Source organism: Paramormyrops kingsleyae, chromosome 5, assembly GCF_048594095.1.
Source record: "Paramormyrops kingsleyae isolate MSU_618 chromosome 5, PKINGS_0.4, whole genome shotgun sequence".
NCBI classification, from domain to species: Eukaryota; Metazoa; Chordata; class Actinopteri; order Osteoglossiformes; family Mormyridae; genus Paramormyrops; species Paramormyrops kingsleyae.
Genome location: NC_132801.1, coordinates 32457958 through 32483861, shown reverse-complemented (window position 1 = coordinate 32483861; position 25904 = coordinate 32457958). Strand labels below are relative to the sequence as shown.

Here is a 25904-nt window from a genome sequence, read left to right as displayed (position 1 = left end):
CCAGACAGAATCCGTTAACTTTAAAGAGCCTGTCCTCTGATATGGGGAAGATGAGAGCAAAACATGCAGCTAGGACAGTGGACTACTGTGACCTCTAAATTTCTCCAAAAAGCAGCCATTATACCAATTCAGTGTAATAATATTTGTCTGTTTTACTGTCTTTCCCTTACTATTCTAATTGCAATGATCAGTCTGCAGTTGATGACTGCTTTTAAAGGCAAATTATGTATCCCCACCACTTCAAACTAAGTCCTCTATAACCTTGGCATCCAGCAGTTAAGGTCTTGCTGCATTTAATGTCCTTCATCACAGAAAGCGTTCCCTTTCTCTGAAGCTCTGAAGTCTCTCACCCACACAGTGTGCGGTTGCACTCTACAGTCTAGCCATGCGTGGACTTTGCATAAAATGTGACCTTTTATTGAAATGCTAAATAGGCAGCCTAATGTTTGGATTATTTGAGGTTTTATGGAAATAAGATGAATCCTTTTTCCATCTTAATCTCAGTGGGGTTGACCTCTGCCACAGCCCGCATACTTTGAGGCCGGGGATTTTTTTTAAACACAAAAACAGCAACAAACTGTTTTAATTTTTGATTGAGCAGCTGTTTAAATAAAATTATTGTTACTTAAATAAAAGGAAATAACTGTGGCTGTATTAATAGCTATGATGGACTTGCATCCTGACAGGATGCCCCAGCCTTGTGCCCTGTGGTACCTGGATTAGACTCCAGGCCTCAAACACCTTGACCTTGACCAGGATCAGCAATTGAAAGAGGGGTGAATGGTTGTTAGTGATCTGTGTTATATTACCTTACATTTTAAAATGTGTCCTCATTCATTTTACCTTATGTGTGTAACCTGTTTATCGTGGACTCCAAATGGGGACAAATAAAGTCTAGAATTGTGATGGTGACTCTGTAGCCCTGCTCTCCTGAGCACTTCTGTGAGTACGTCCGTGGGAATCGTGAGTCCTGTCCTTTGTGACAGTGTTTTTTCTGTTGCTAAGTGACCTCCAGTTGAGCAGGTGAGCTGTTGGGATTTTCTGCATGCTGTGAATAAGTCTTGACATTACTGTAAACTCAGAGTACTGAAAAGAATAGTAAAGCTTAATTCACTCTCTCCTTGTCTAGATTAAATATTGGATGCCCATCCATTCTTTCCAGTTGGCACCGTTATTTTATTATTTTTGCCTTTTTTGTCAAATTGTGCTGATTTTGCTCCCCATTCCTCCTCTTTGTGTTTATATGGATGTGAAACAGGGCTTCACAAGAGACTGATTGCTCAGCCACAGTCTTTGTGTTAGATTGGACGTCGCTCTGTAGTACATTTTAAAAGCTTGTGCTCAAAGCAAAGTGCCAGGTGTGTATGATGTTTATGCTCTGTTTAAAGTGTGCTGTGCTTTTAGTAATTCTTAGAGCTGTGAAAAATATGGTTTGCTAACTGTTAAATTCCTGACCTTTTTTAAGCTCTGGCAATTTTTGACGAAAAAAAGGCTGAGGGTTAAGGACATTTGATCGTTTTTGAAAATTGAGGGCCACTTACACATTTTTCTACCCAAAAAACTCCAGTCTCCACCTCCAGTGCAAACATGAGCAGTCATCTCTAAATCACCTATTGTGTGTGTGTGTGTGTGTGTGTGTGTGTGTGTGTGTGTGTGTGTGTGTGTGTGTGGGTGTGGGTGTGGGTGTGGTTGTTGTATATGTCTGAATTGTCAGGGTCTGTATATAGCTGTATTGGGAACGGAGTAAAAGAAAGATTTAATAACTATCTTTTTGATTTAAATTAGTTTGTGCTAGGGCTAAATGGTTTATTGTTTTCAAGTCGTAATCGCAATTTGAAACAATGCGATTAGTATATCGCAAAGGCTGCAATTTAGGATATATATTATACAGCACGTCTGACTGTTGTGGGAATAGTTCTACAAATTCATGCTGTGCTCCCTGTGTGACAATCATTCTCACCAATCACAAGCGCAGTGCTTCTCGCGTGCCAGTCATGCTCACCAATCAGTAGTGGCCCAAGAAGACTGCATATAGGCCCACAAACGGCAAACACGTGAAACCCATGGAAAATGTTGCATTTGCAGTGCAGAAAAAATATTGATTCCGCTACTGAGCTGTAAGTGAATTGCCTTCATATTTCATGGTCCGAGATTGTTTCAGAAAGTCCTATCATCAATAGGACTGGCGACCTCCTTTTAAATTTACTACACACTGAATATTCAACTGAAGCTTGACATAAAAAATTTATCGCAAATCAAATCGCAATCGCGGTGTCTGTCAGAAAAATCTCGATTAGATATTTTCCCCAAATCATTCAGCCCTAGTTTGTACCTATGATTGCAGCCTGTCAGACCATCCTGAAAGAAGCACTGATCATAATTTTTAAATGATCATTATTATTGTGTTTAATTTTTTATTAAAGATGACTGATTTTACTGACTACATAGAGTACAGTATGAGCCTGAAAAATATAAAAGGGATGCCTGTCTAAGACGAGGCTTTAAACACGTTCATGTTTTATATTTTTAAACAAGAATATTGGCTATTAGTTCCTTTATTCACAAAAAAGTTTTTTTTATGGCTGAATTAAAGGCGACATCTGTGATAAATGTATAGTTTCTCTCCCTCATTTTTATTGCCTTTGAGTTTTTGTTAACGCTTTCATCGCAGCAAGAATTTGAGACACTAATGAATCAAAATCTGAAAGTAACTGGGGTTCCCGCTTTTATTGTAAATGTCAAAATGTAGGAAGGTTGTCTCAATAAGTTAAGCATATGAATTTACAGGAAATGACAGGTATTCATACTGACACAAAAATCATAAAAATACTGAGTTTGCAGAGCGCGTACATTCCACTTTTCATAGACTTCTAAAACGACCTGGAGAAGAAATCTTAAACTGTACACGTTTTGTTTGGGACACAAAGTGTCAATTCTTTGTTCAAAGTGCATTCTCCGATTTCTGTTAAATGTGTTTTAATTTGCCTAGTGATGAATACAACAAACATGATATTGTTTTTGGGTGTAATTCCCCTACAGTTATGACCCTCTGTCCACACAGAATCTGCATGTGTTAATTTAACACATCTGAAGTTCAGACGATTGTCCGGTACTCATGCTAACTTACACGATACCTCGTTTCCATGGCGACTGGGATCGGTATGCTTCTCGGCAAGGATGCTTTCCATGCCGGCTGCTCGAGTTAAACCTCTGAGGCCTCGCTTCGGATGGGAAGCTGCAGGTCCTGGGTGTGGTCACACAGCCGGTAGAGAACTGACCAGCTGGCCTTCCGCTTGACAAACAGCCGCAGCTTGTCCCTGAAGGTCTCCCCCAGAAAGCTGTAGATGATGGGGTTTAGGCAGCTGTTGGAGAAGGCGGCCAGGTTGACAATATGGCCCGTGAGCGGGTAGTCATGCCACAGCGTGGTGCCGCTGCGTTGCAGGGGGTTTGCTGTGCCCTGCAGCAGCTGAATACTGATGAAGACATTCTCAGGTAACCAGCAGATGAAGAACACCAAGACCACCACCACGATCATGCGCAGAGCCTTTTGTCTCCGGGGCCAGAGGCCTCGGTGCTTCTGTGCCCTCATGAGAATTCGGACGATAAGTGAGTAGCACAGGCCAATGACAGAGAACGGCACCAGGAAGCCGATGGTCACCTCCAGCCACTGGATCTCGAAGACGTTCGCAAAGCAGAAGTTCACCTCACCCCGGTGCTGCGTCTGCACGATAGTGAAAGGCAAGAGTGTGGCCAGAATGGAGGCCCCCCAGATGAGGCTGCAGCTGAGCTTCGCGTGTTCCATGGTCCGTAGCGGGCTGCTGCTCACTGTGCTAGCCAGGGCCACGTAGCGGTCAAAGCTCATCCACGTAAGGAAGAAGATGCTGCTGTACATGTTGACCTGCAGGAAGAGGGACATGAAAGTGCAAAGGATGGCGATGTCGTAGTAGCTCTCATTCAGGTTGAAGACCTCGATCAGGGAGTCAGCCACCAGGATGAGGTCCGCTATAGCCAGGTTGACGAAGTACAGATCTGGAATGGTCATCTTGTCTCGGTGGTTGAGATTGACCACCAGGATGAGGATGTTCCCAATGAAGCCAATGGGGAACAGGAAGATGGTGTAGAGGCAGGACAGAAAGAGGCTTATGATATAGAACTGGTAGGTGTCTTTGTCACCTGTCAAGATTGCCATGCTGCAGTTGGATGAAACATTTAGCTGCTTGGTGTCGTTTTCATAAAATTTTATTAAAGGCGGTGTGTGCGTTTCCATATTGGGGTTTTGTCTTTTTTGTTTTTTCCTTGACAACATAGGTCATTCAGTTGGAAGCGTCCATGATTATTTCTTGAATTTTTCTAAATCCTCAGTTATTTTTGTCGATGGGCTTCTCATGCTGGTAACATTTGCATATTGGCCACAGTCTTTCATTTTATGAACTGCATAGGTCCCATTTGAATAATATGGCTTAACTGTTAGCACCTGGACAGGTCACTTTGTAGAGAAGCAGTTCCATAGTTTGATCACTATTGGTTATTCTTGCTATCTCTTAAGACCCTCTCCGCCTGCTGGACTGACTTGATCCATGGTGCAAAGATTCAGGTGGTGTCCACAGGGCTCGTGCTGGGCATTTGCATCCTGGGTGTGAGGTAGCCAAATTCCAAAGGTTGCTTACTCCCCCGAGTACATTTGTCTGTTGGTACATCACATGAGGGCCTTTGACCAAAATACGACACTTGATCTGGTGAAAAGGGGACAAAATGCAGGCAGATTTATTGGATCATTTCCTGCCTGTTCACCTTAATTTACTTATTTATTTTGAGCTGAAGGATCACGAGCCGAAGTCTGACCAACAATGAATGTGTTTTTGTTTTTAATGGCTCATCACTCCAAATCTTTATAGTTGATTAGGAAAAAAATTGGATAATTGATAACCAACTGATGTTGAGCTTGTCTTAAATTATAATTGCAATATACACTACATAAAACAACTGTTATATCATCGCACTTGCCTTTGCCCTAGAATCTGTGCCAAGCTCTAATTATTAGTGAACATTTACTGTTTTTAAGGGTAGATCCATTTTTACGTTGGCTTTGATTTAGCCTCCCAATCAGACCCCTTTTAAAATTCAAGCTAGACACATTACGTAGATGCATTGAAGCAGATTAAACAATTCTAATGTGCTTAAGGAGCCTCTTGTGTAAGATGTTCTAGTGTAAGTATTGTTGTTAATGATAATGGAAATAATTAGAAAACATTGACCGTCTAATTGGAAAAAATTTCTCTCGTGGGCAGCATAAAAATTGATAGATATCCAAAAAACAGTGCTTTCGACTGAGTCCTGCTGTTCTCATCGTAAGATCCCAAATATTTTGCCTTCATAAACATTTATTACAAGCACCAGTGTCCTATTAAAATATCTAACTAACATAGACATGTGAAGTAGCATTAAATCCTCCTTGGATATAGTTTTTGCTAGTTGCATTTCATTTTATTGAATTAAACCAGATATTTTCTATCGAACTTTCATGTGGTAATACATTTCAGCTGATGTGTGACAAGTATTTTCGTATCTCAAACCATTTCTTTGGCTATCTTTTGAGAAATCGAGACTCCTAGGCTGTATTTATTTATTTATGTGTAAAATTATTGCCAGTTAAGATCCTTCTGGGGCTTTGGGTCTGAAATATTGCATGGTATTCCATTAAAATCATTAGTACCGCATGAAGTGATCAACCTATAATTAATACAGAATTATCGCCATGGAATTTTAAAGATCAAAATTTTGCTGAAAGAATTATTGATTAAAAGAGTGATGTGTATATTTTCATAACATGAAAATAAGGTATGTTACTTATGGAATAAGAATAGGGCTTTTCGATTCATGTTTTTGCCTTATCGGGCATCATTAACTACTTGCATAGCTTGAATTTATATGAACATGTCGTCACAGTGGTAATCTCAGTCTTGGATTGCTTTGAGCAAGCTGCACATTTCATCTTCCAATGAGGTTTTTCAAGAACAGTAATTAGGTAAATACAAACAATTACCAAGTATTGTATAATAATTCCAAAGTCTAAAATAAGAAGGAGAAGTAAGTATGAGCACAATAATTTTCCACAAATGTAGAATTTCACTTTAGCCAAATATACGGAGGTTGCTGGCTCCTTGCTGTTTGGCTGGGACCAGGCCATGAGATTTCATTTAATTATACATAGTTCTATACTCTGATTGGTTTAAGGATATAGACAACTTGGCTTTTCCCGAATCTGATGAACAGGTGTTTATACACCTGACATTTTGGTACACAAACTCATTTTATCAGCATTAATCTTCTTTGATAGGTTCCCCCTCTCGCACTCTTACTCTCCTTCAACTGTCAGATCTTTGAGCTCCGACATAGTGCTATGAGTATGGTTTCCCCCGTAAATAAGAGAATAAAGTATAGTCTTACTCTTAACTTCATAGTGAAATTGCGAAGGGAAGCCTTACTTTTCTGTCACGAAGCTCAGGTTGATCCGGTCAGGTTCTCCAGTGCGGGAGTTGGGGAAGAGCTAGGGGTTTCGCGCTTCCCACGGTCAGAGTGCTGCTACCGAGCTTCTGGAGCTGGTCATGGTCCTGCTCTGTCTGCCACCTGCTGCTCCGCCCAGCCCAGCCCAGCCCAGCCCTGCCGGCCCGGAGAGGAGGGACCTGTATCCAGCCACTCCCAACCACAGAGCCTCACTGCCTCCCAAAGGCTGCTGGTTGTTTTGGCCCACAGACGCAGCCCCCGGCCCCCTCCTGCCCCCCTCCTCTCCTCTCTGCTCCTCTGTCATCCCTTCCTCCCTCTGTGTTCCCAAGGACTTAAAAGGAACAGGGCTGGAAACGGATCCTGAGTAAGGAACACGCGCATGCTGGAGAGCTCATGGGGAGTGTAGGTACACATTGGGTGATGGCAGGGTGCCAGCTACTGACAGTTTGCTGCGGCAAAGTGTGAAAATGATTGCTGTGTGTTGACCTCTGTTTAATTCAATTTAGGCAAAAAAAAACTGTTAAGTATTCAGCATGTGCTAATGCTTTCTAGTTTTTAATTACAAGTTTCTAACGTTGGCCTGGGTTAAACTTAGGGGTTGCAGCATTAGCATTAGTAAAATGTACCATCAGCACAATTATTACATTATTATCTGTTTAGCAGACACTTTTCGTCAAGGCAACAGTATCTAGCAGACATTCCCTGGAGCAACTGGGGATTATGGGCCTTGCTCACTCTGCCAACCCTGGGATTTGAACCGGCGCCTTTCCTAATAACAGCGTACTATATTTGACAAAGCTGCACAAAAAAACAAGAAAATAATACTTCTGTACATTTTTTTTTAAAGTCACCATGAAAGTAATTGATTTAGTGTACTTAGATGGTTGTCCCACAAAGTTTCCCCGGACTTAAACAAAATTGACCTCACCAAATTCTATTAACTTGTTTAATTTGATTTCTTATGTATCCTGAACTCTATATAATTTACCACAATCCCAATGTCTGTTGGACTAGTGATTTAACATTGGATTATTAAATGTTCATGTGGGAATTTATTTAAATAAAGTAAGTACACAAAGGCTATTTGTCTTATTCATTAGCCTGGCAGGTTCAGCATGCGCATTAGTAATATGTGTATTAAAGCAATTTGCATCACCTTAATTATCTTTCCATCCCAAAAGAGACATACTTTGAGCTCCATTGTATACTCTGTTAATACTGCACAGCTTTAAAAGCTGAACAGAACCTTTCAATAATATGGTTGCAGTTTCTTGCAGTCTTATGCTTTCTGACATCTTTCTCCACATTACTTAATTGCCCATTGCTTAACAATATTAGGCTATATCTCCGAATAATTTAGATTAATACTCCCCTTTATGTCTACTTCCTTTCCCAAAGATAAACAGTTAATGTTGTCTTAATTGGATTACAGTGAGGTCTCGCAGAAATTTTCGCTCATTATTTTTTTTCTGCCTGTAAATTAAAAGCTAAGCAAATTAATTTGCTTGTGCCCTGAAGAGGGTTCCAGTCCCATAGTGTAATGGCCAAATAATGCAGAGCAGCCTTTTTTTTCCTCCCCCTCTCCCCATGTTGATTGATGTCTGTTATTGTTACTTCTCTCTTTTATGGACTTATACCACAGTTCTGTTGGACAGTTGTCTGCATTCTTGTGTGCGGTGATGAAAATCCTAGGTAGGGCAGTGGGGTTTATACTTTTTCTGCTGTAAAGTCCGAATTTTACGCAGATACCCCTGACTCATTAAAACAAGAGGGGGCAGTTCGCTGAGTCACCTCAGTGAAGTAAAATTTAAATTCTCAGGGGTTATTTATAATCACCCACCCAGACAGATAAAGAAGGACATCGATGGGGTGGGGGGACAACAATATGTTATTCATGCTGATGGTCCGTCCATCGGCGCATGCTGGCTTTGCACTGCGTGACTGTGTACAGAGCAGCTTGCGTTTGGAGTTCAAGCTGTCCTCACTCGAGTGTTTCGTAGAATGGTCTAACTGACGGTACCTCATCAGCCTCCAGACTGTTGCCCTTTTCTGGGCCACCTGCTTTACATCTTCCCCTCAGCACTGCCCATTCCCAGCATGCATCAGGATGCCAGCCCCAGATTCACAAAGGGAATGTCTGCTATCTGATTTATGGCCGTTTTTGTTGTTGTTGTTGCTGCTTGTGGTATTCAAGGTTGGATTCTGAAAGCAGGAGAAATCCGGTATAATGTGTTGCATTGAACTTGGATCTACTGGGATTTGTCTCATTTGCTTAGAGATTTTACTTGAAACTAATGTACACTAATTTTATATACTTTAATCCATATTTCATGAATACATTCAACGGCCATACACAACATTTGTGTACCAGAAAATGCTCACAACTGCCTTACTCTACTGCCTATTGATTTGTGTAGCCTTGCATGCTTGTAGTGTGAATATGGTGATGTGTCCTTTGCAGGTTGTCAAGGTTGCTCTTCAACCACTGGTAGTATTCTACCTATTCATTCTGAATTGGTATTTTCCTGATTTGGCGACTGGTGTGACTTACTGATGGAAATCACTTTCTCAATGTATGATGTTCCCACTAGTGTGCTGCGTTGAAAACGCACTGCTACACGCATTTCTTTGTGCTGCGCACTCCCATTGATGATAATGAAGAATAGATACAGACGCCTTCCAAAGCATACACAAATGTCATAATATTTATTGATGTCTCAGATTGGCTGTTGAAACCTTGAATGTCTTTCTGTCTGGAGTGGTTGTCACCTGCAGATAATTCTTGCATCGTTTTCCCCAGGAGGCAACGCTAACCTCAATGTTTCCCCTACCATTATATTAGGGGGGCGCCCCGCCCCCCCTTTAATGTCAAGTTAATTTTATTTAATTTTATTTTCTAAATAGTGCCAGATCACAACAGAAGTCATTTAAACTTTCCTGTAGAACAGGTCTATACATTGTCATTTTATTAAACAAACTAAATAGCCTTATGTTATTTATCTTATTTACACATTTTTGTCTCTACACGGTCGCGCGTTTACAATTTCCCTCTGCTCTCTATATCGCTCTTTGTATCATGCACAAACACATGCGTGAGCACACTCCTCCCCCCCCCCCCCCCCCCAAAGTTGTAAACCTTGGGGAAACACTGAACCTCATTCTGTAACGTTGGTTTTCGTCCCTTGTCCTTGCTTGGGCTGTGACTTAGAAGCCATCCGCTTGATGTGAGGTCACAGAAAGGGTACAGGCCTTCGGATGAGTGTTGGGTCCTGGATGAATGCGACTGACACAGTGGGCTCTCAGCGGCTCTTACGTAATCATGGCGGGAAGTGCGTGCTCAGCACCCCGGGCGGCAGCCATCTGCGGGAACGCTCAGTGCCGCCTTTGCATGCCGGGGACCTTCATCCTTCGCCTTTCCCAGGAGTCGTATAGTCGGCAGGCAGATTTGGAAAACAAACATAGGGCAGGAAGAAAACACTGGAATTCCATCTGCGGTCTTGATATAAACAGACCTTGGTCCAGCTCCAATGGTTAATTTTATGATTGGCTTTTTTATTTTAAGTATTATCAAAAGTAATTCACTAGCTTTTAAGGGTTTAAAGTACATTTTGGGCTGAAATTAGCTTTATATATACAAAGCAAAAATCCTCATTCTAATTGTTTGGGATTAGCATGTTTAAGTGGTTGGGGCGAGCTATTAACTTTAGCCTCCCTGCGGTTGTTTTTGTTTAATTTCTTCTGTCTTTTTTGGCATAAATTGCCTTAAGGTCCATCACATATACTAGTACTATTACAAAAAAGAGAATCACTATTGAATGAGAATGGAAAACATAGTCCATCTAGATATCAGTGTTAATGTCTTTTACCTTGACTGCCAATTTCATTTATGTATAAAACTATATTGCTACAGTTTGCATTTCATTGGTTTTTTGGAAGCCTGATTTTGACATCAAGGAGAACCATATGTGGATGGGAAATGTATAGAAATAACTTGAATTATGAATGAAGGAATTGTTCTGGTCACTGAACCCCAGTATTATTAAAAATGATGTGCATCCTTTAACCCATACATTTTGTAAATGAGAATCTCCTTGCACTTTCTAGTATATTTTAATTTGGCGTCCTCATAGCGTATACAAAAGCGCATTATTAGTACAACAGGTTAATTAAATGGAAAGCATTTTCACTCATTCCTAGCTTCTTTTCCACTCTTACACTTTTTTTCATGTTTTGCAGGGTAGTGGTGAATGCATGCAGACAAGGTTGTTTTAAACTGATAACTTCGATTCTGTTTGTTACATTTGAAGAAAAAGAGGGCAATATATTGCACATTTTACTATAGTTATGTATTTTGCACTTATACACACATACTTCTGTTGTTTTTGTTCTGGTTTTATTTCAGTATGTGCCAAATTACAATACATGACAGTTTCTGTTCTTCAAGCGTATGAATAGCTGCCTGTTTTTATTCAATTATGGAACTTCTATATTTACATTTTATTTATTCAGCAGACGCTTTTATCCAAAACCATGCGTACTGTGAGAAAGCAGGGTCAGACAATCCCTGGAGCAATTGGGGATTAAGGGCCTTTGCTCAGGGGTCCAATGGTGACATCACTCTGCTGAGCCTGGGATTTGAACCGGTGATCATGGGTACAGAGTCCTTACCTGCTGAGCCACCCCCTATATATCTTCTATATATGTTTAAATATAAAGGATACTGTGTTGCTGTCCCCTCTAGGCAACATGCAAACATATGTCTCCTTGTGTTTGACTTCAAATGTCAGTCTAATTTGAATTCAGTCATCTCTAACATGAGAATTCTGTATAAAGATCAGTCCGATAATCAGGAATCTGTGCAGTAGTAAGCATATTGACAATTTTTTTTTTTTTTTTTTTTGCTTGATCAGTTCATGCCACAGGATGCTATTTTACAGTAAAAACTGTGCACATCTGGTGAGATGTGCACAGTTAACACATTAGTTGCTCAGTAATACTTAAAGAAATACAAACTTTTATTGCTCTGAAGTCAAAATTTGGGATTGTTTTCGGACAAAAAAACTTTGCAAGTTTAAGGCATAAGATTTACTACTGGAGTCGTTTCTCCCTCAAGCTCATTGCTGTCCTGTGTATCTGAAATCACTATGCTAGGGTTCATGACCTGGCTTCTGGCTTCTCGTCCAATGACGCAATCACGTAGGTCGTCCACAGTGTGCTGTAGGGTCTTCCGGCATGGCTCATGAAGCCAGAGCACCAGCACGAGGTTGACACTACTACCGCCAAAGAGCACATACTCTGCCACACTCATCATGGCCTTTTGATAGGGCAAGACAGGCGTGCTGACTGTTTTCACCAGGAAGACATGGTAGTAAAGCCTGGTGAAGAAGGTGACCAGGATGACCGTGGGGAAAATGGCCTTTTTCTTGAGACTTTGCAGGAAGTTTTTGTTTGACCACTTCCCAATGACCAAGAGGGTCACTGTGATGATATTGGGCAAGACGAAACTTATAATAAACTTGGCAACTCTGTAACTGGCTGAGGGGCTAGCATCAAGTTGGCATTCTGCGATGTTATCCAGGTGCCCGTGTGGACCTCGCAGTACCGCCAGAATTATGGAGAGTATCAGCGAGACCATGGACATTCCCACTGCACACAAGGCAGGGCTGTCCAGCACTTTCTGAAGACGGGCAGGTATAGACGAGTCCTGGCGAAACGCGAGGAAGAACAGCATTAACGTCTGATGGAGTGCCCCAATGATGCAAGCCACATTGAAGGAGAAGGACAGGATGGCACAGCCGAGGTGTGTGGTCATCATGTATCTGGGCCGGTGTGCCAGAGAAGAGATGGAGATGAGTATTACGTAGAATTCGCAAATGGAGTAGGTGCAAAGGATGCTGTCCATCCAAGTCCATTTCTTCCTGGCCTTCCGGTAGGATTTCTCGAAACTGAAGTAGAGGAAGAGCGCAGACGCAAAGCCAAGTGCGCCAAAGAGTGCGTAGCAGTAGTTGGCACTGGAAGCTAGGTCATCTGCCCTATTTCCCTCCGTGAAATGCTCCACAGTAGTGAATGTGCCCATGCTCACGATGTGCTCATGGACTGTGGACATAGTAGTTCTCTTCAAGGTTGTCGGTGTTGCTGGAGGTGTTGCATTCTGAGGGGAGAGCAAGGGATTAACATTAAGCCAGAATGTTAAGACTTTGAAAATCCAATAGTGAAAAATAAAACATTACTTGCTGCATCATTAGCTTTTGCAACGCTGCCACCTAGTGTTTAAAATTTGTTGTATGTCATGGGAGAAATTTAGCTTCATGTATCAATTGTAAGGCAGAATCTGATCACTTCCCAAGCATCTCTGCCCATCGTTGCAGTATGTGTGTCTCTCTTTGTAATATCCAATTTTGGGTGCAGCTGCTTTTGGGTCCCAATTTTGTGTCTTCTACACAGTGTTTGGGCCACCACCCAGAGGTGTGACCTCAGACCTCCAAGGTTGTGACTGTAAGTCCAGTGTGCATGTTCTTCATGCATTTTCGTGGGTTTCCTCCAGGTGTCAGTCTGTACTTTTACATACACACCACGAACACTGATAATCTGAGACAAAACAGATTTTTGAAAAACATGTAAATGTGTTAGTCCAACTGGAATTGTACTACTTCGAACTTCTCTAAGTCGGACTAAGACACCCAGATAATGCGATTGGGAGTCAATGTACTCCTGCACGTATACGTTCGTTTGGACTCATACTGCTCTACAGCCCCCAAGCTTTGACCCGGAAGTCACAGAAGCAGCTGCTACGCAAGAAGATACCAAAGGTACAGTACATCAAGGTGCTGTCTTTCCACTGGTGTAAAAACTGGTACCGGCGCAGGATGACAACACAACGCGAGGTGACATGCGATATTAATACCTACATCGCATGCTATGCACATCCAATTCTTACATCACTAGTCAGGTAGATTAAGATCAGGCTTGTTCTTACCTTCAGTTTGGTGTGAATATTATAGCACAGGGAATTTGTCTCACTAAAACATTTGAACTAGCAATTTCTTTTTGTTTTATAAATACCCCAATATTTGCAACAAAATCACATTGCAATATCTGAAATATTTTCAATACCATGCTGTCATAGCATATTATACAAAATGCTTTATTTCTTGTTATGCTTTCCTGATCTTCTTGTATCTACACTTCCAACCATATTGCAATTAAAGCTTGTGTCATTTCATTTGTCCATGCATCCATTATTATAATTAAAAAAAAAATGTCTGGTGTAATAGGTCAACCGGAAAAAGCCAGATACTAACAAGCTTGAAGGAGCCATATTGCCACCTATTAATTGATTTCCCTCCCATGCATGTATCCTGGGACAAGGACAGTAGTCCGATTAAATGGCATAGTGGCGTAGACTTAGCTGTGCATGTAAATGTACTGAGTGTCTTTAGGTAAGACCAGTGTCACCTTTTGTTATCTGTGTGGCCAGTGAAGAACTGACATTCTCTTCCCGGCTTCCTGCCCTGTACTTCCTGGGAATCGGCTTTAGGTTTATGTACTGGATAAGTAGTTATGGAAGATAAGTGGGTGGATGAACGTAACGTCATGTCTGCAATGTTTCAAAGGCACATGATGTTCATTACGCTGTAGCCAAATTAAACCATTGCTGTTTTAAATTTTAATCTTTATTTAGTACATTTATTTGCATGCCCATTTTGAAGCCTGCAGACAGAGCCTGGAACATGTGGTAATCATAGGTATAAGCTAGTGTGTCTTTGTGTCTCTCAGTGTGTCAGTTCTACATCTGTCATATATGGTGACTGAGTGATACCTGAGTGGTTTGATGGGCCCGGAAGTGATATAAACCAAATGCTGGGCCAGTAATCAGGTCATACCTCAAATAAATACTAATGGGTCTTTTCCCCCCCGTTTAAAGAGGAAAGTGTTGAAATGGTTCATTTTCAAGGATAGTGTGTGGCTCAGTGAGCTAAGCCTCTTCCTGTGATCAGAAGGTTGCTGGATCAAGCCCTAGTCCTGGCAGAGTTGTCACATGTCCATGGGCCTCTGAGCAAAGCCCTTAACCCCCAGCTCCCGGGGGGCTGCACACTGTCTAACCCTGCACCGTAACCCTCAAGCTTGCTCTTACCTGTCTGTGTGTCTCACGGAAACCAAGATGGGGTTGGTGATAAAACAATTTCCACAAGGATTATTGAAGTACCACTATTCTATTCTAATGGACTAATGATAGTCCTGCATCAGTGTGTGGAATTTTGACTGATACCAATAGATTTTTGTTTAAAATCGCTGATATTGATAACTCTGAAAGTTGCCCAGCTTGCCGGCACAAATTAGCAGAAAGATGTTACGTATTTTTTTTTATTCTGACGATAAATGACAGCCCAATCCCTGAATCAAATGTATTAATTAATTAATTAACATTTCGCGGCCCGTATGAAACAATCTTTGCAGGCCAGTACTTTTAAAGCTAGTGAATGAGCTGAGGAAATCCCTCATACTCCACTGTGGAAATAGCTGATTGTCCAATGCAGTCATCTCCATTATTTAAGTAGTTGTGTACTTAGCTCTGGTGCTGCTAACTTTTAATATTGATGTTTAAATGTCAGCTGGCAATACCAGCCAAAACTGACACGTGGGACCAATGCCGATATTTTGATCTGTAACAAAACCTGATGTTGACCGATTCTTGCTGTACTGTAGCCATTCTGCAGGGTCTTGGTGATGCCCTGTTAACACCATTTGTAATGGAATTCTCTTTATTTTGGAAGGGCCCTAATGGAAATTTTCTGGTCATACTCTTTCATGGACACTATTATGGAGAATGCTTGAGTCCCTCTCTGGAGGAAGTACTCGTGCTGCTCCTTTGTGTCCACCTCACCCTTGTTATTGAAATAAGTATTAATTAATGTGTCCCTTTAATTTCTCTCCAGTAAACTTGCTCCTGACCCCCCCCCCCCCCCCACCCCAAGAACTAGATGTGATGATCTGTTTGTCTTGTCTCTGAGATGCCCTTCCATGTTTGTTTTCCCTTTTCTCATCTGCTGAAAGAGCTTCTCTTTCTGTTCCTCTGACCCTATAATTGGCATTTCTTTTCCGTGCCCAGTCTGGGGTCACGTGGTTCTATTTTCAAATTGGGTCCGCGTATGCGTTAGACAGCCTGTAAAACAAACCGCTGCTGAAATCGGTGTTTTGTCTGCTGCCAAGTGGAGAGAACAGACATGCTAGCTAGCAGTTTCCGGCTACTCTGAGCTAACGGTCTCTGGTGCTGCTAGGAAATGTATAGCAGCCCATTTTAACCCCATAGCCTTGCAGACGCATAAATCGACTGCTTCACTCAACATACAGGATGGGTGGGCCCGGTGTTCAGCCAAATCCACACCACTATCTAGTCTAATAGGCTTTTTTTGTCTGATCCCTAAGAATCTCATCACACACAGATCTTTTTCTAGGCTCCAAGACGAGAGGTTTAACATGCACTGTTGTCTGTCTGCCTCTGAAACAAGGATGACGCAGGATTGCGCTGATTAGAATTGTGTATCTACTTCCTTATTTCCTCCAGTTTACTAGTTCAGGGAACACGTCTGCACTTACCATTGTTGTTCCTTTTCGTGGTCTGCTTGCTGCGAAGTTCATGTGCAGTCAAATAAGCCGCATCCTCTGTGATGCTTGTAACAAAACAACGTAAAGGTTAGCAAGCCTTGACTAGGCGTCCTGAGAAGGCTAGATTTTGAAATTCGGCGAGCCCCGATCATACTTTTAGTTTTGTTTGCTTACCATGTGACCAGCCTCTTCCTTTTTTCTTTCTCACATTCTAGTCCTGTGGGCATCATCATGAAATTACAATCAGAAATATGGGACGAAACATTTCCGATTCATTCCCATTTTTTATATAAAGTGTCAATTTCTTTGATGAACATTTACAATTTGACTTGATTACATTGTAGCAGTAAAATGTCAACCTCGAATCTGAGTACCTATAGAAATTCTCTATTAATCTTGCAGAAAGATGTTGCTTTATCAGTAATATTAACTTCTTATTTTTATATAATTTATATATATATATATATATATATAAACTAATTATGCAGTGCAGTGTTTGCCTTTTATTTAAGCTGTGCTCTGCAAATATACCTTTGTGTCTAAATGAACAAAAACAGAAACTAAGGACTTATTTGACCATTTGTCTTTGGTTTGCAGAAGAGTGCGGAGTTTTACATTAACATGTAGAATATGTGGGTGGATGCCTTTGCAGGATGTGGCGAGTCTTTTTATACTTCAACCTTGATTTGGGCTTTCAGAGAATAGAGAAGTGCAGCTCTGGCCAGTGCTGCTGGTATGAGAAATAGTGCCTCAGAGGAGAGCATTTTGGAAAGCTCTGGTGGCATGCCTCCAGACGAAGCAGTGCACGCAACAAGCTGAGAGAACCAACCAAAATGAAGGATGCAACTCAAACATTTCGCCACTAGATGGACCATTTATTCATTCTGCAGTTTGGTAAAAACTGGATGTGGCCTATGATCTCTGGGAGGAGATTTTCAACAATACTGCCTTGTGTTTTACTTAACCCCCTGATAAGCCAAATGCTATCTCTCCCTGCAGAAATCAATTGTTCGGCCTGAATCACCTGTGTTGAGAATTATTCACTCACATGATTGTCAAAATGAAGCTTTTCTAAACACACATACTAGAAAAATTGTAATTACAGCAAGACAGGGAGCACTAGGACTCAAGACTTGGACCTTCGTCCTCTTACAGGGATATTGGGATTACCAAACACCCCTTTTCAGCAACCTCAAGACCCCCCATGCTCTCCTAGTCCATCTACTGACTTAATAGGAAGAGTCACTGCCAAGGTAAGCGAACCTCTCAACACGGTCGACATTCTCAGACACACTGCTGATGGCTGTGCCCAAGAGATCATTTAAGGCCTGGATCGTAATTTTGATCTAGGACCTTTGTAAAACCACACACTCAGACTCCTTCCAGTCTCTCATGAGCCCCAATCAGATTCTCAGTTGACTCTGCGAAGATCACAGCATCGTTGGTAAAGCCAAGATTGGTAAATCATTCTTCACCAACAGACACCTCACATCCGCTGGACCCCATGATTCGGCCGAACACCCAGCCCATGCAAACATTGAGCAGAGTAGGAGCCTCCACTCTGCACAGCACCTACAGCACTGGTTTACAGGCCAAACATGACATTCAGCAGCTTTGAGGAGAAGCCGCGAAGTCTCAGGGTGTCCTACAGGGCTTCTCAATCAACTGAGTCGAATGCTTTAAGAAAACTGATAAAGGCTGCAAAAAAAACTCTGCCAATATTTGTGTTTGCTTGATGATAATCCTCAATGCCAGGATGTGGTCAACTATAGACTTAGACATGAAACCAGACTGCTCTACTTGCTGGTAGGTGAGCAAGTGATCACTGTTCTGTTGAGGATATTCATATTTGCCAATTTATGAAAGACTCAACTTAGGCTTGGATATTGTTGATTTGAGATTTGACTTGTCATCTGCTCCACAATTGTGTTTGACTGCTCTTAATAGTAGCTCAAAAATGCTGTCTGTGACCCATGAACGACAGAAGCCACAAGACATGCAATATGATCTGTTGGTGAATGCAGTTCAGTGTACTAGCATGATGTAATAATGGCAACATTGATACCAAAAAAGATAAACTGGTTTGAAGTTCAAATAAAAAAAGACACACTTAAGGCAACTTCACATTTCATTCAGCATTTCAAGACCCATAAAGACAAGTTGGTAAACTAGTAATAACTTATTGAATGTACAATTTAGCAGTTTAACACTAAATGTCTCAGTGCTCTTGCTGACATATTAGTGATGTCTCATTTTCTTAAGATTTCCTGACACTCTGAGAGGAGGCTATGCAGTGCTGGTTTAAAGCCTTGTGCCATTACAGAATAATGCTCAAGCCTTTTATTCGTGTGTTTATATAGTTTTCCTTTAAAGGTCCTGCTTGTTGATTTGTCTGGTCTTTGATGCATTACTGTTATGGAAGACCTGCACTCATTTATTCTCATAAAATCATACTAAAATATTTTACCCTGTTATGATGGTCAAATTTTTGCCTGGCTAGTGTTGTACAGTAATCATGATGCTTGCAGATACTTATTCATGGTAACAGGTGTTGCATGGGATTTATAAATACATGACGTATTTACAGATACGAAGAGTTCTTACGATTTAATATTAAGCTATAGCCAAGTGACAGCTCTGTCAAACACTTATTGGCCAATATGGTGTGTGTGACAGATTTAAAACATTTTTCAGTCTTCTGCAAGTCAAAGTCTGTATCTTCAATAGAATTGTAGATGTGAATTGCTGAACACTTATTATGCAATTGTTATTATGTCTATTTCAAAATTAAAGACATTATAATATTTATTTCTACTTTTGAATTGTTTACTACTTGGTCTCTTAGGGAGATGCAATTATTAATACACCGAAATAATTATTAGCTGACACTTTAAAGTAATCACAATTACATGTGTTAAGTTAGTATAAAATTAATCAGTATTACATAGGGGTGGGCGATATACCGGTAGACTCGACTAACCGGTAGAAATTTGTCAACCGATAGAGATTTTGGTCTATCGTCTTAATCGCGATTGAGATCACGTGACGTTGCACGTTGGGTAACCACGCAATACACATTCACTTCGACAATGGAAGAAGACGGTGCAGCGGTGAGTTTGCTTACATGTGACGAAACCAACAAGGAAGAGATTGTAAAGAAAAAAGGTGCATCGTCTGTGGTGTGGAACAGAGCATGTGAGCGAGGAGCGGGCGGAATTTGGTCAGAGCGCGGAGCGGGTTTTCTAATTAAGGCTGGAGCGGTCGCTTTGTCTCGCTCCAATTTCGCTCCGATACCGCTCACACTACAATTCTGAGGCGTGCCCAAATCTACGCAGAATTCATATGTACAATTATCAAGACTGTTACACAAATTGGCCGAGATGGAATTCGCAAAGTATTTCACAAAGGAAACTGATAAATCATACAAGTGTACTATTCTTATCAAACATATAGATGACAAGAATGTACAGCAAGAACAACAATGTGGTGAAACTGTTTCAGTGAGTAAAGATTCACTTTGGAATCACTTTTCTCAGAAACATGAGTGTGCTACGCGAACAAGCGGAAGCCAGAGCAAAACGCGTGCAAGTTTTATATGGTTGTAACTTGTAGCATATCAAGTCTATAAAGTAGCCTATAAAAGCCTATCAGTGATAATTTCGTTGACGAAATATTTTCGTTATAATTTTCGTCAACGACAAATTTTCACTGACGAAAACGAGACGATAACTAAATAAAAATTAAGTGATGATGACGAAAACTATAATAAAAATATATTGACATTTTCGTTAACTAATAAAAACGAGACGAAAATGTGAGTGAGGGACGTTTTTGGAAATGATCCAATCAGAATTAATCTTGGTGCGTGGCGCGGTGAGACGCACACGCACATTTGGAAAATTAAGATACTGATTCACCTTGCGACGCGAGATGCGACAGTACATCTTGCATACATTGGTGGGTGTCTGTCTGACTTAAACTAAAATGACATGGCAATGGCTGGGAGAAAAAGAAGATAAGATATATGGAATAATTTCACGTTTGATGTCAAGACAAACAAGACCTTGTGTAAACCGTGTGGAGCGGAAATCGCTGGTAAAAATACAACAAATCTAAAGCGACATCTGCAAGGTAATTTTTTCAGGTCATGCAGTATTTGCAATGGCATTACTGCCAAATACAGTTTTTCTTTTAAATAATTTGGAGTTGCACTTTTGCTTTACAGAATGAAGAATGTCATATGCAAGTTCTAAACAATGCATATCTAATTTTTGGTTTTTATGGAAAGACGATATTCCACATATTTAATGAGACTTGGCTTTATTTAATTTTAAGTTAGAATATTTTGTATATTACCACGGTTTAACTAAATTACATTTAAATTAAACCCAATATATTTAGTCAACTAAATCTACAGTAGATTTAGTCGACTAAAATCTTATGCTTTTAGTCGACTAAAACTAGACTAAAACTAAAACAAAACAGATGACTAAAATATGACTAAAACTAAAATTGCATTTTAGTCAAAAGACTATGACTAAAACTAAATTGAAATCTGCTGTCAAAATTAACACTGAAGCCTATAAAGTAAATATTGGTAATCAAATAAATTCGTTTTGTCATTCAAAGTAGGTCTAATAAGATTTTTTTTTTTATTTCACGTAACGTAAAATTTTATTTTAGAGACGTGCTGCATCAACAGAAAAAAATTGAGGAATTTAAAACGTGTCTGTATATTCTTTAGGCTATTAAACCCACTGATTCCTTTATTTTTAATCCTATTTTTGTGTGGAATGCCATTTCCAAACCTGTCCGTTGTTGCCGATAGGTTGCTTAAAAATAAATATTTTCTGTTCTGACTGGCAATGTTGCCGTTGCTCATATTTCTTTATGACAAAAGGCTTCGGTTTAAGGTGACATTTGTTAGGCATGCAGATTATTTGTCCCTCTTTTAAATTGGAGCGAGCGTGGAGCGATTTGACTGGAGCGGGAGGACATTTTAGTGGAGCGAGGAGCGGTGTTGAGCGGAGCGGCGTAGTGCGAATTAGAGCGGAGGAGCGGGCGGAGCCAACAGCCTCGTGAGCGAGGAGCGGAAATTCTCACCGCTCCGCTCCGCTCACATGCTCTGGTGTGGAATTGGTTTGAGTATAGGAAAAGTGAATACGAATGAGACGAACGTGATTTGCAAGGTATGCAAGAGCACTGTTTTAGCAAGCAGTGGAAACACGTCAAACCTTTTCTATCATCTCAAATCCAAGTATCCAAACGAATATGTCAAAAAATGCAGTACAATACATTGCAGTAAACAGTATGGTTGTTTTTTTTACTTAAAGTAATGCTGCAATTTTAAATAAAATTACATTATATAAAACAGTTTCTTTGTGTTTGAATTTTTATTTATGCATTTCCAGATACAAATTGCTATATTGTGATATATATCGTTATCGAGGTAGAAAATTGCTTCTACTGTGATAGAAGATTTTGGTTATATCGCCCACCCCTAGTATTACATTTATCATGGTTACTGATGGTGAAATTACTTAAGGATTCACTATGACTTGCTTGATGAAGGTCTCCGACTTGACTTGCTTAATTGACAGAAACATGACTTAAGACTTGATTGAAAACATGATGGTTAGGACTTGACACTTGTGTGTGTCTGCTCAAAGGCCCCCTGCTGCAGGACAGAAGGGGAAAGCACTGAGCATATCTGAGCTCTGGGGTCTCAGGTGCTCCTTTTGACATGGAGTGGGAGTGAGCGACAGTAGCGTGATGTCAGTGTAGCTTCATGGAGCCCTCAGTGTGTGTAGGCAGGAGTTTAATGATCATCCTTATTCCATCCTGTTTATCAGGCACGAGTAGAAGCGTGGGGCAGGGGAAGGGATGCCAGTCCAATACGGGGCACACACCCCCCACCCCCACGGTCAATTTTGAGTTGGCATTTCACCTTAAACCGGAATACCTTGAGGAAATCTATGGAAACGTGGCAAACATTAAACATTGGTCATTGTTGGCTAAGACATGACCATATAGCATTGTGCAGAGCAGCATTTTCACCACCCCTTCTAAATACGTGGCCACCCTGGTTGCCCTCCCACAACAAAATAATTAATAAACTGATTATTAATAATTTGTGTTTCAGAGACATGGTGTGGCACAGCCACCCCCATAAATATAACCGGCCCCTGATGGCCACCCCACTCAAAATTGAATGCAGCCACCACTGGTTTCAGGAGGATGCCAAACAAGTTGGAGCTAAGGGTTGTCATCCTTACCTACTGCTTTGTCACAGCTGTCCCTCAACTGCTTGATGAGGTTAAACAACTAGTAGCTGAATCCATAAGCTGTCACTTTATTTCAGAGCAGTGGAAGTTGGCTACACACATTTTGCAGATGAGTTTGATATGAGAGTCTCACTGGCGGTACTGATTTGCTGAAGTGTGTAAAAGTGGAATGTAGCATCGCAGGGAGAGACCGCCCCAAGAGACGAGCGCTAATGCGGCAGTTGCTGCTAGGTGGTATTGTGCTTTGCACATGCTTTGGCCTCTCGACACGCACTGACACGTGTTGCCGAGAGATGTTGTGACCTCACAAAGTACTGCACTCACACAAAGGTGTGTCTGCCAGGTACTGTTTAAAAACAAGTTTAACACAATTAGTTTATCATGGATGCTTTGTGTTTATATAAAATGATTTTAATACAGTTCTTTAGGTTAGTCTATACTATAAGTAATGCCTGAAAATATCTGGGACATTTGGGTCACTTTTTTTTAAACACAGGTGAAATAAGTATTTTCTCAACATTTGTGGATTACAATAGCAAATATGAATTTGTTAAATATAGAAGTACGTATGTTTTGAAGTTGCTGGCTCTTGTTTTTTTATTATGTGGTATCAGTGGGCATGTAATTAAATATGTACTTCTAATATTGTTTTCTCAGAATTGCTTGCAGATTTCGGTAATGAATTTTGAGCATTAAGTATTGCGATCCAGTTGTGTACCGTGATGCATTGTGATATGTTGAATCATTTGCATCGTGAAGTGAATCATGCTGTATCGTAATGTTTGCTTTTGCTGGACTTATAAATTATTTTCTGTTGTTGTAGCATGTTATAGTACCCCCCAATTATAGCTGCACTTTAGAGTCTGTTTAAGAAACAGGATGTGTAATGAATTGAGCTAAATTCTCTGCCTCTGTGTACATGAGTGCAAAATCAACTGGAACTGGTATGAACTACTCGGGTGGCCTGTTATCACTTAGATCAAATGACTCAGTAAAAGCTCTGTAATTTGGTACCTTATAGCATCCACATGTAGAAAACCACTGTGTTGTAAATTATTTGTTCAGACGCTAACTGACGATTAGCAATTTGAGCCTTTAAATGAACCGGTTTTGTGAAGTCTAATTTGTGTCAGATGTTGCCAGTATGGGTGTTCAGTTGCCTATAGCAGTAATAAAATATGGTTTTCCATAGTTTTGTCTTTTTACTAAGAGAGGAAGCTGTTGTTAATTGTTATTCTTGTACAGGAAGATTAGCTAGCTGAGTAGATTTACAGAATAGATTGCAGTTCACGGTGTAGCTACATGGGCAAGTTACAACTGGTTAACTTCCACGATTCGTATTTGTACTGCCTCACGAGCGATCAGCATATAGCCTCTCACCCTTTGATCTTGTTTGCATGGAGGTACATGTCATTTCATTATTAAATGGATATTCCGTCAGTCTTGCTGAGTTGACACAGGAATTGCCTGTTTTTCACACCTGCTGAAAGCACATGGCACGGGTCTCTCCCCTTTATGAGATAAGTGTCAGCACTGCTCAAAGTTCAGACTAAATCGTAAGTCATTAGCCTTGACTCTAAGCCCCCTTTGGCTATGTCCGGGAGAATTTATCTGTGTACTATTGCTGATTTAACGTGGCTAAAATCACTCATTTGAGCTGATTAACGTTGCTATGAGAATCACTTTACCTCGGATTATTCTTAAAAAAAATTTGCTTTTATTTATTTTTAATCGGTATAGGTTTGACAGCCTGGGATTATCACGGATACATGACAAGCTGTTTGCAGTAATTCATTTACATGGAAATGGGGACATCCCATGGGGACGTCGTGCTCTTGGTTATTCCCTCAGCGTAATAATGCTGTAGAACACATTAGATCCAGCGTTGGTCTAGTGGGTGTTTACTGCGGATTAAGAGGTTTGGCGTTCGGCCAATGTGACGGGGGGTGGAACTACTGGAAAAAAATGCAGACTATTATTTTACGTGTTTTATTGTTATTGTTTAGTGATAGCCCGTTCCAGGGGAGTTTCTAGCTATTGAAAAGATCAGGGGCTAAATCAAGTTTACCTGGGGCTTAATTTTTTATTTTTTTTTATGAAGGAGGATCATTTGCACTGGGCTAAAATCCTCGGGGCTGTGGTGATCGGACCTAACACCCATGGCCTGCTCCCTCTTTGTCTACGGAGAGAAACAAACATGGCTAGTAATTTTTCAGTGACAGTTATAACTACATTTTTAGCAGTTACTAAATTAAGCCCTTAACAGCTTGCCTGTTGCTGTCAGCCTAGCTGTACTGCGCCCAGCCTAACTGTGGAATATTAGTCAGCGGGTTTAGCGGGTTTGTCTTGGGAAGTATGTCTTGTATGCGACCCCTTCTCTCATCCGAATCTGGTTAATGTATCAGGTGAAAACCCGGGATAGATGCATTTTAATCCCACTAGTCTTCCGTGATGGTAAAGTAACGGGTGTCGTTTACTTCCGTCTGATATCAACGTAGCGAGTAAAAGGGGGAGAACCCCCTCGCGCCATTTTCGAACGCAGCACTGTTACAATTTCACATTCTTATGGGGCGACGTCAGGAAGTTACCGCCAAAGTTACTACGCTGCAGGGGATGGATTAACGGGGAGAGCAAATCCCACAGGACACCATAAGGGTAAAACAGCGATTAATAAGTGGGTTTCAGTGTGTATGTCGCCTCCCATCTAACTAAATGCCTGCACTGTTTACCTACCTCATCTGTTTTTCTTTTCCTTGGTAAACACTTAATTAAACCCATTTTATTTGGAACAGTATAAAAGCATTTGCTAAATGGCAACGTGGTATAGCCTATAAGAATCAGAATCGAGTTCATTGCCAAGCACGTTCACACATACAAGGAATTTGCTTTGGTGGCTGGTGCCAGATATCGAGAGATAAGGTGGTGTGTGTGTGTGTGTGTGTGTGTGTGTGTGTGTGTGTGTGTGTGTGTGTGTGTATGTGTATATATACAGTAAATGAGTGCAATTAAGGATAATAAATTTTACATGTGAAGTATAGTAATCCCAGGGTTGTGAGATCAAACCCCAACCCCCAGTTTTGTGTGTGGAATTCGCTTGTTAATTTCTCAGTGAATTCTATGCAATCCCTGTTGAGTCTAAGAAAATGATAGCTGAAAGTAACCTCCATCACTTAAGTGATTTACAATCATGCTACAGTAAAATCCCATTATAATGGACTTAAAGGGACCTAGCAAAACAGTCCGTTATATTGAGTTGCTGTATGGCCAGAACACAACTACAGGACACCATTTACTCATGCCACACCTCAGCAGACACACTTGTGGTATAGATTATTATATTGTACATGTAGTAATCCAACTTTACCTGACCAGATGCGTGACTATTAATAATCCCGACTACGTACGTATCTGCGCTGGATATCACCAGCACACCACATGCCTTGTAGGTGGAACTGCATGTCTGTTATAACTGAACAGAACTACAGCTAAAAGCGGCCCTGGGGACCAAAT

At 40.8% G+C, this 25904-nt stretch overlaps 3 protein-coding genes across 10 annotated transcripts in view; 1 reads left to right on the top strand and 2 right to left on the bottom strand.

The window, feature by feature from the left end:
* Positions 1-25904, top strand: part of chlsn (cholesin) — a 92346-nt gene that overhangs the window by 14483 nt on the left and 51959 nt on the right. The window contains exon 2 of one of the 6 annotated variants that reach the window (XM_072712589.1): positions 17266-17363. The exons of the other annotated variants lie outside the window; for them this stretch is intronic. The gene's annotated coding sequence lies outside the window, so the exon portion shown is untranslated. The remainder of the gene's footprint in view (positions 1-17265; positions 17364-25904) is intronic. 6 annotated transcript variants of the gene reach the window in all.
* Positions 2756-6673, bottom strand: LOC111841922 (G-protein coupled estrogen receptor 1-like). The gene is made up of 2 exons (XM_023808070.2): positions 6486-6673; positions 2756-4733 (listed from the first exon to the last, which is right to left on the bottom strand). The coding sequence occupies exon 2, from the start codon at positions 4304-4306 to the stop codon at positions 3203-3205; it is 1104 nt and encodes a 367-aa protein (XP_023663838.1). The 5' UTR covers positions 4307-4733; positions 6486-6673; the 3' UTR covers positions 2756-3202.
* LOC111841921 (uncharacterized) lies at positions 10596-16482 on the bottom strand. Of its 3 annotated transcripts, none has more exons than XM_023808069.2 (3): positions 16285-16482; positions 16102-16175; positions 10596-12655 (listed from the first exon to the last, which is right to left on the bottom strand). In XM_023808069.2, exons 2-3 carry the CDS (start codon positions 16141-16143, stop codon positions 11576-11578), a joined length of 1122 nt encoding a protein of 373 aa, XP_023663837.1. In that variant the 5' UTR covers positions 16144-16175; positions 16285-16482; the 3' UTR covers positions 10596-11575. The 3 variants fall into 3 exon arrangements, with proteins under 3 accessions (XP_023663837.1, XP_072568684.1, XP_072568683.1); XM_072712583.1 differs by having other exon boundaries at positions 16265-16285; XM_072712582.1 differs by lacking the exon at positions 16285-16482 and having other exon boundaries at positions 16102-16258.

Excerpts from the sequence above, each read along its gene's own strand:
- LOC111841921 (XM_023808069.2), bottom strand. The coding sequence starts at position 16,143 with ATGAACTTCGCAGCAAGCAGACCACGAAAAGGAACAACAATG. Across the intron at positions 12,656-16,101 it reads CACGAAAAGGAACAACAATG|AATGCAACACCTCCAGCAAC; the intron begins GTAAGTGCAGAC and ends CTCTCCCCTCAG.
- LOC111841922 (XM_023808070.2), bottom strand. The coding sequence starts at position 4,306 with ATGTTGTCAAGGAAAAAACAAAAAAGACAAAACCCCAATATGGAAACG.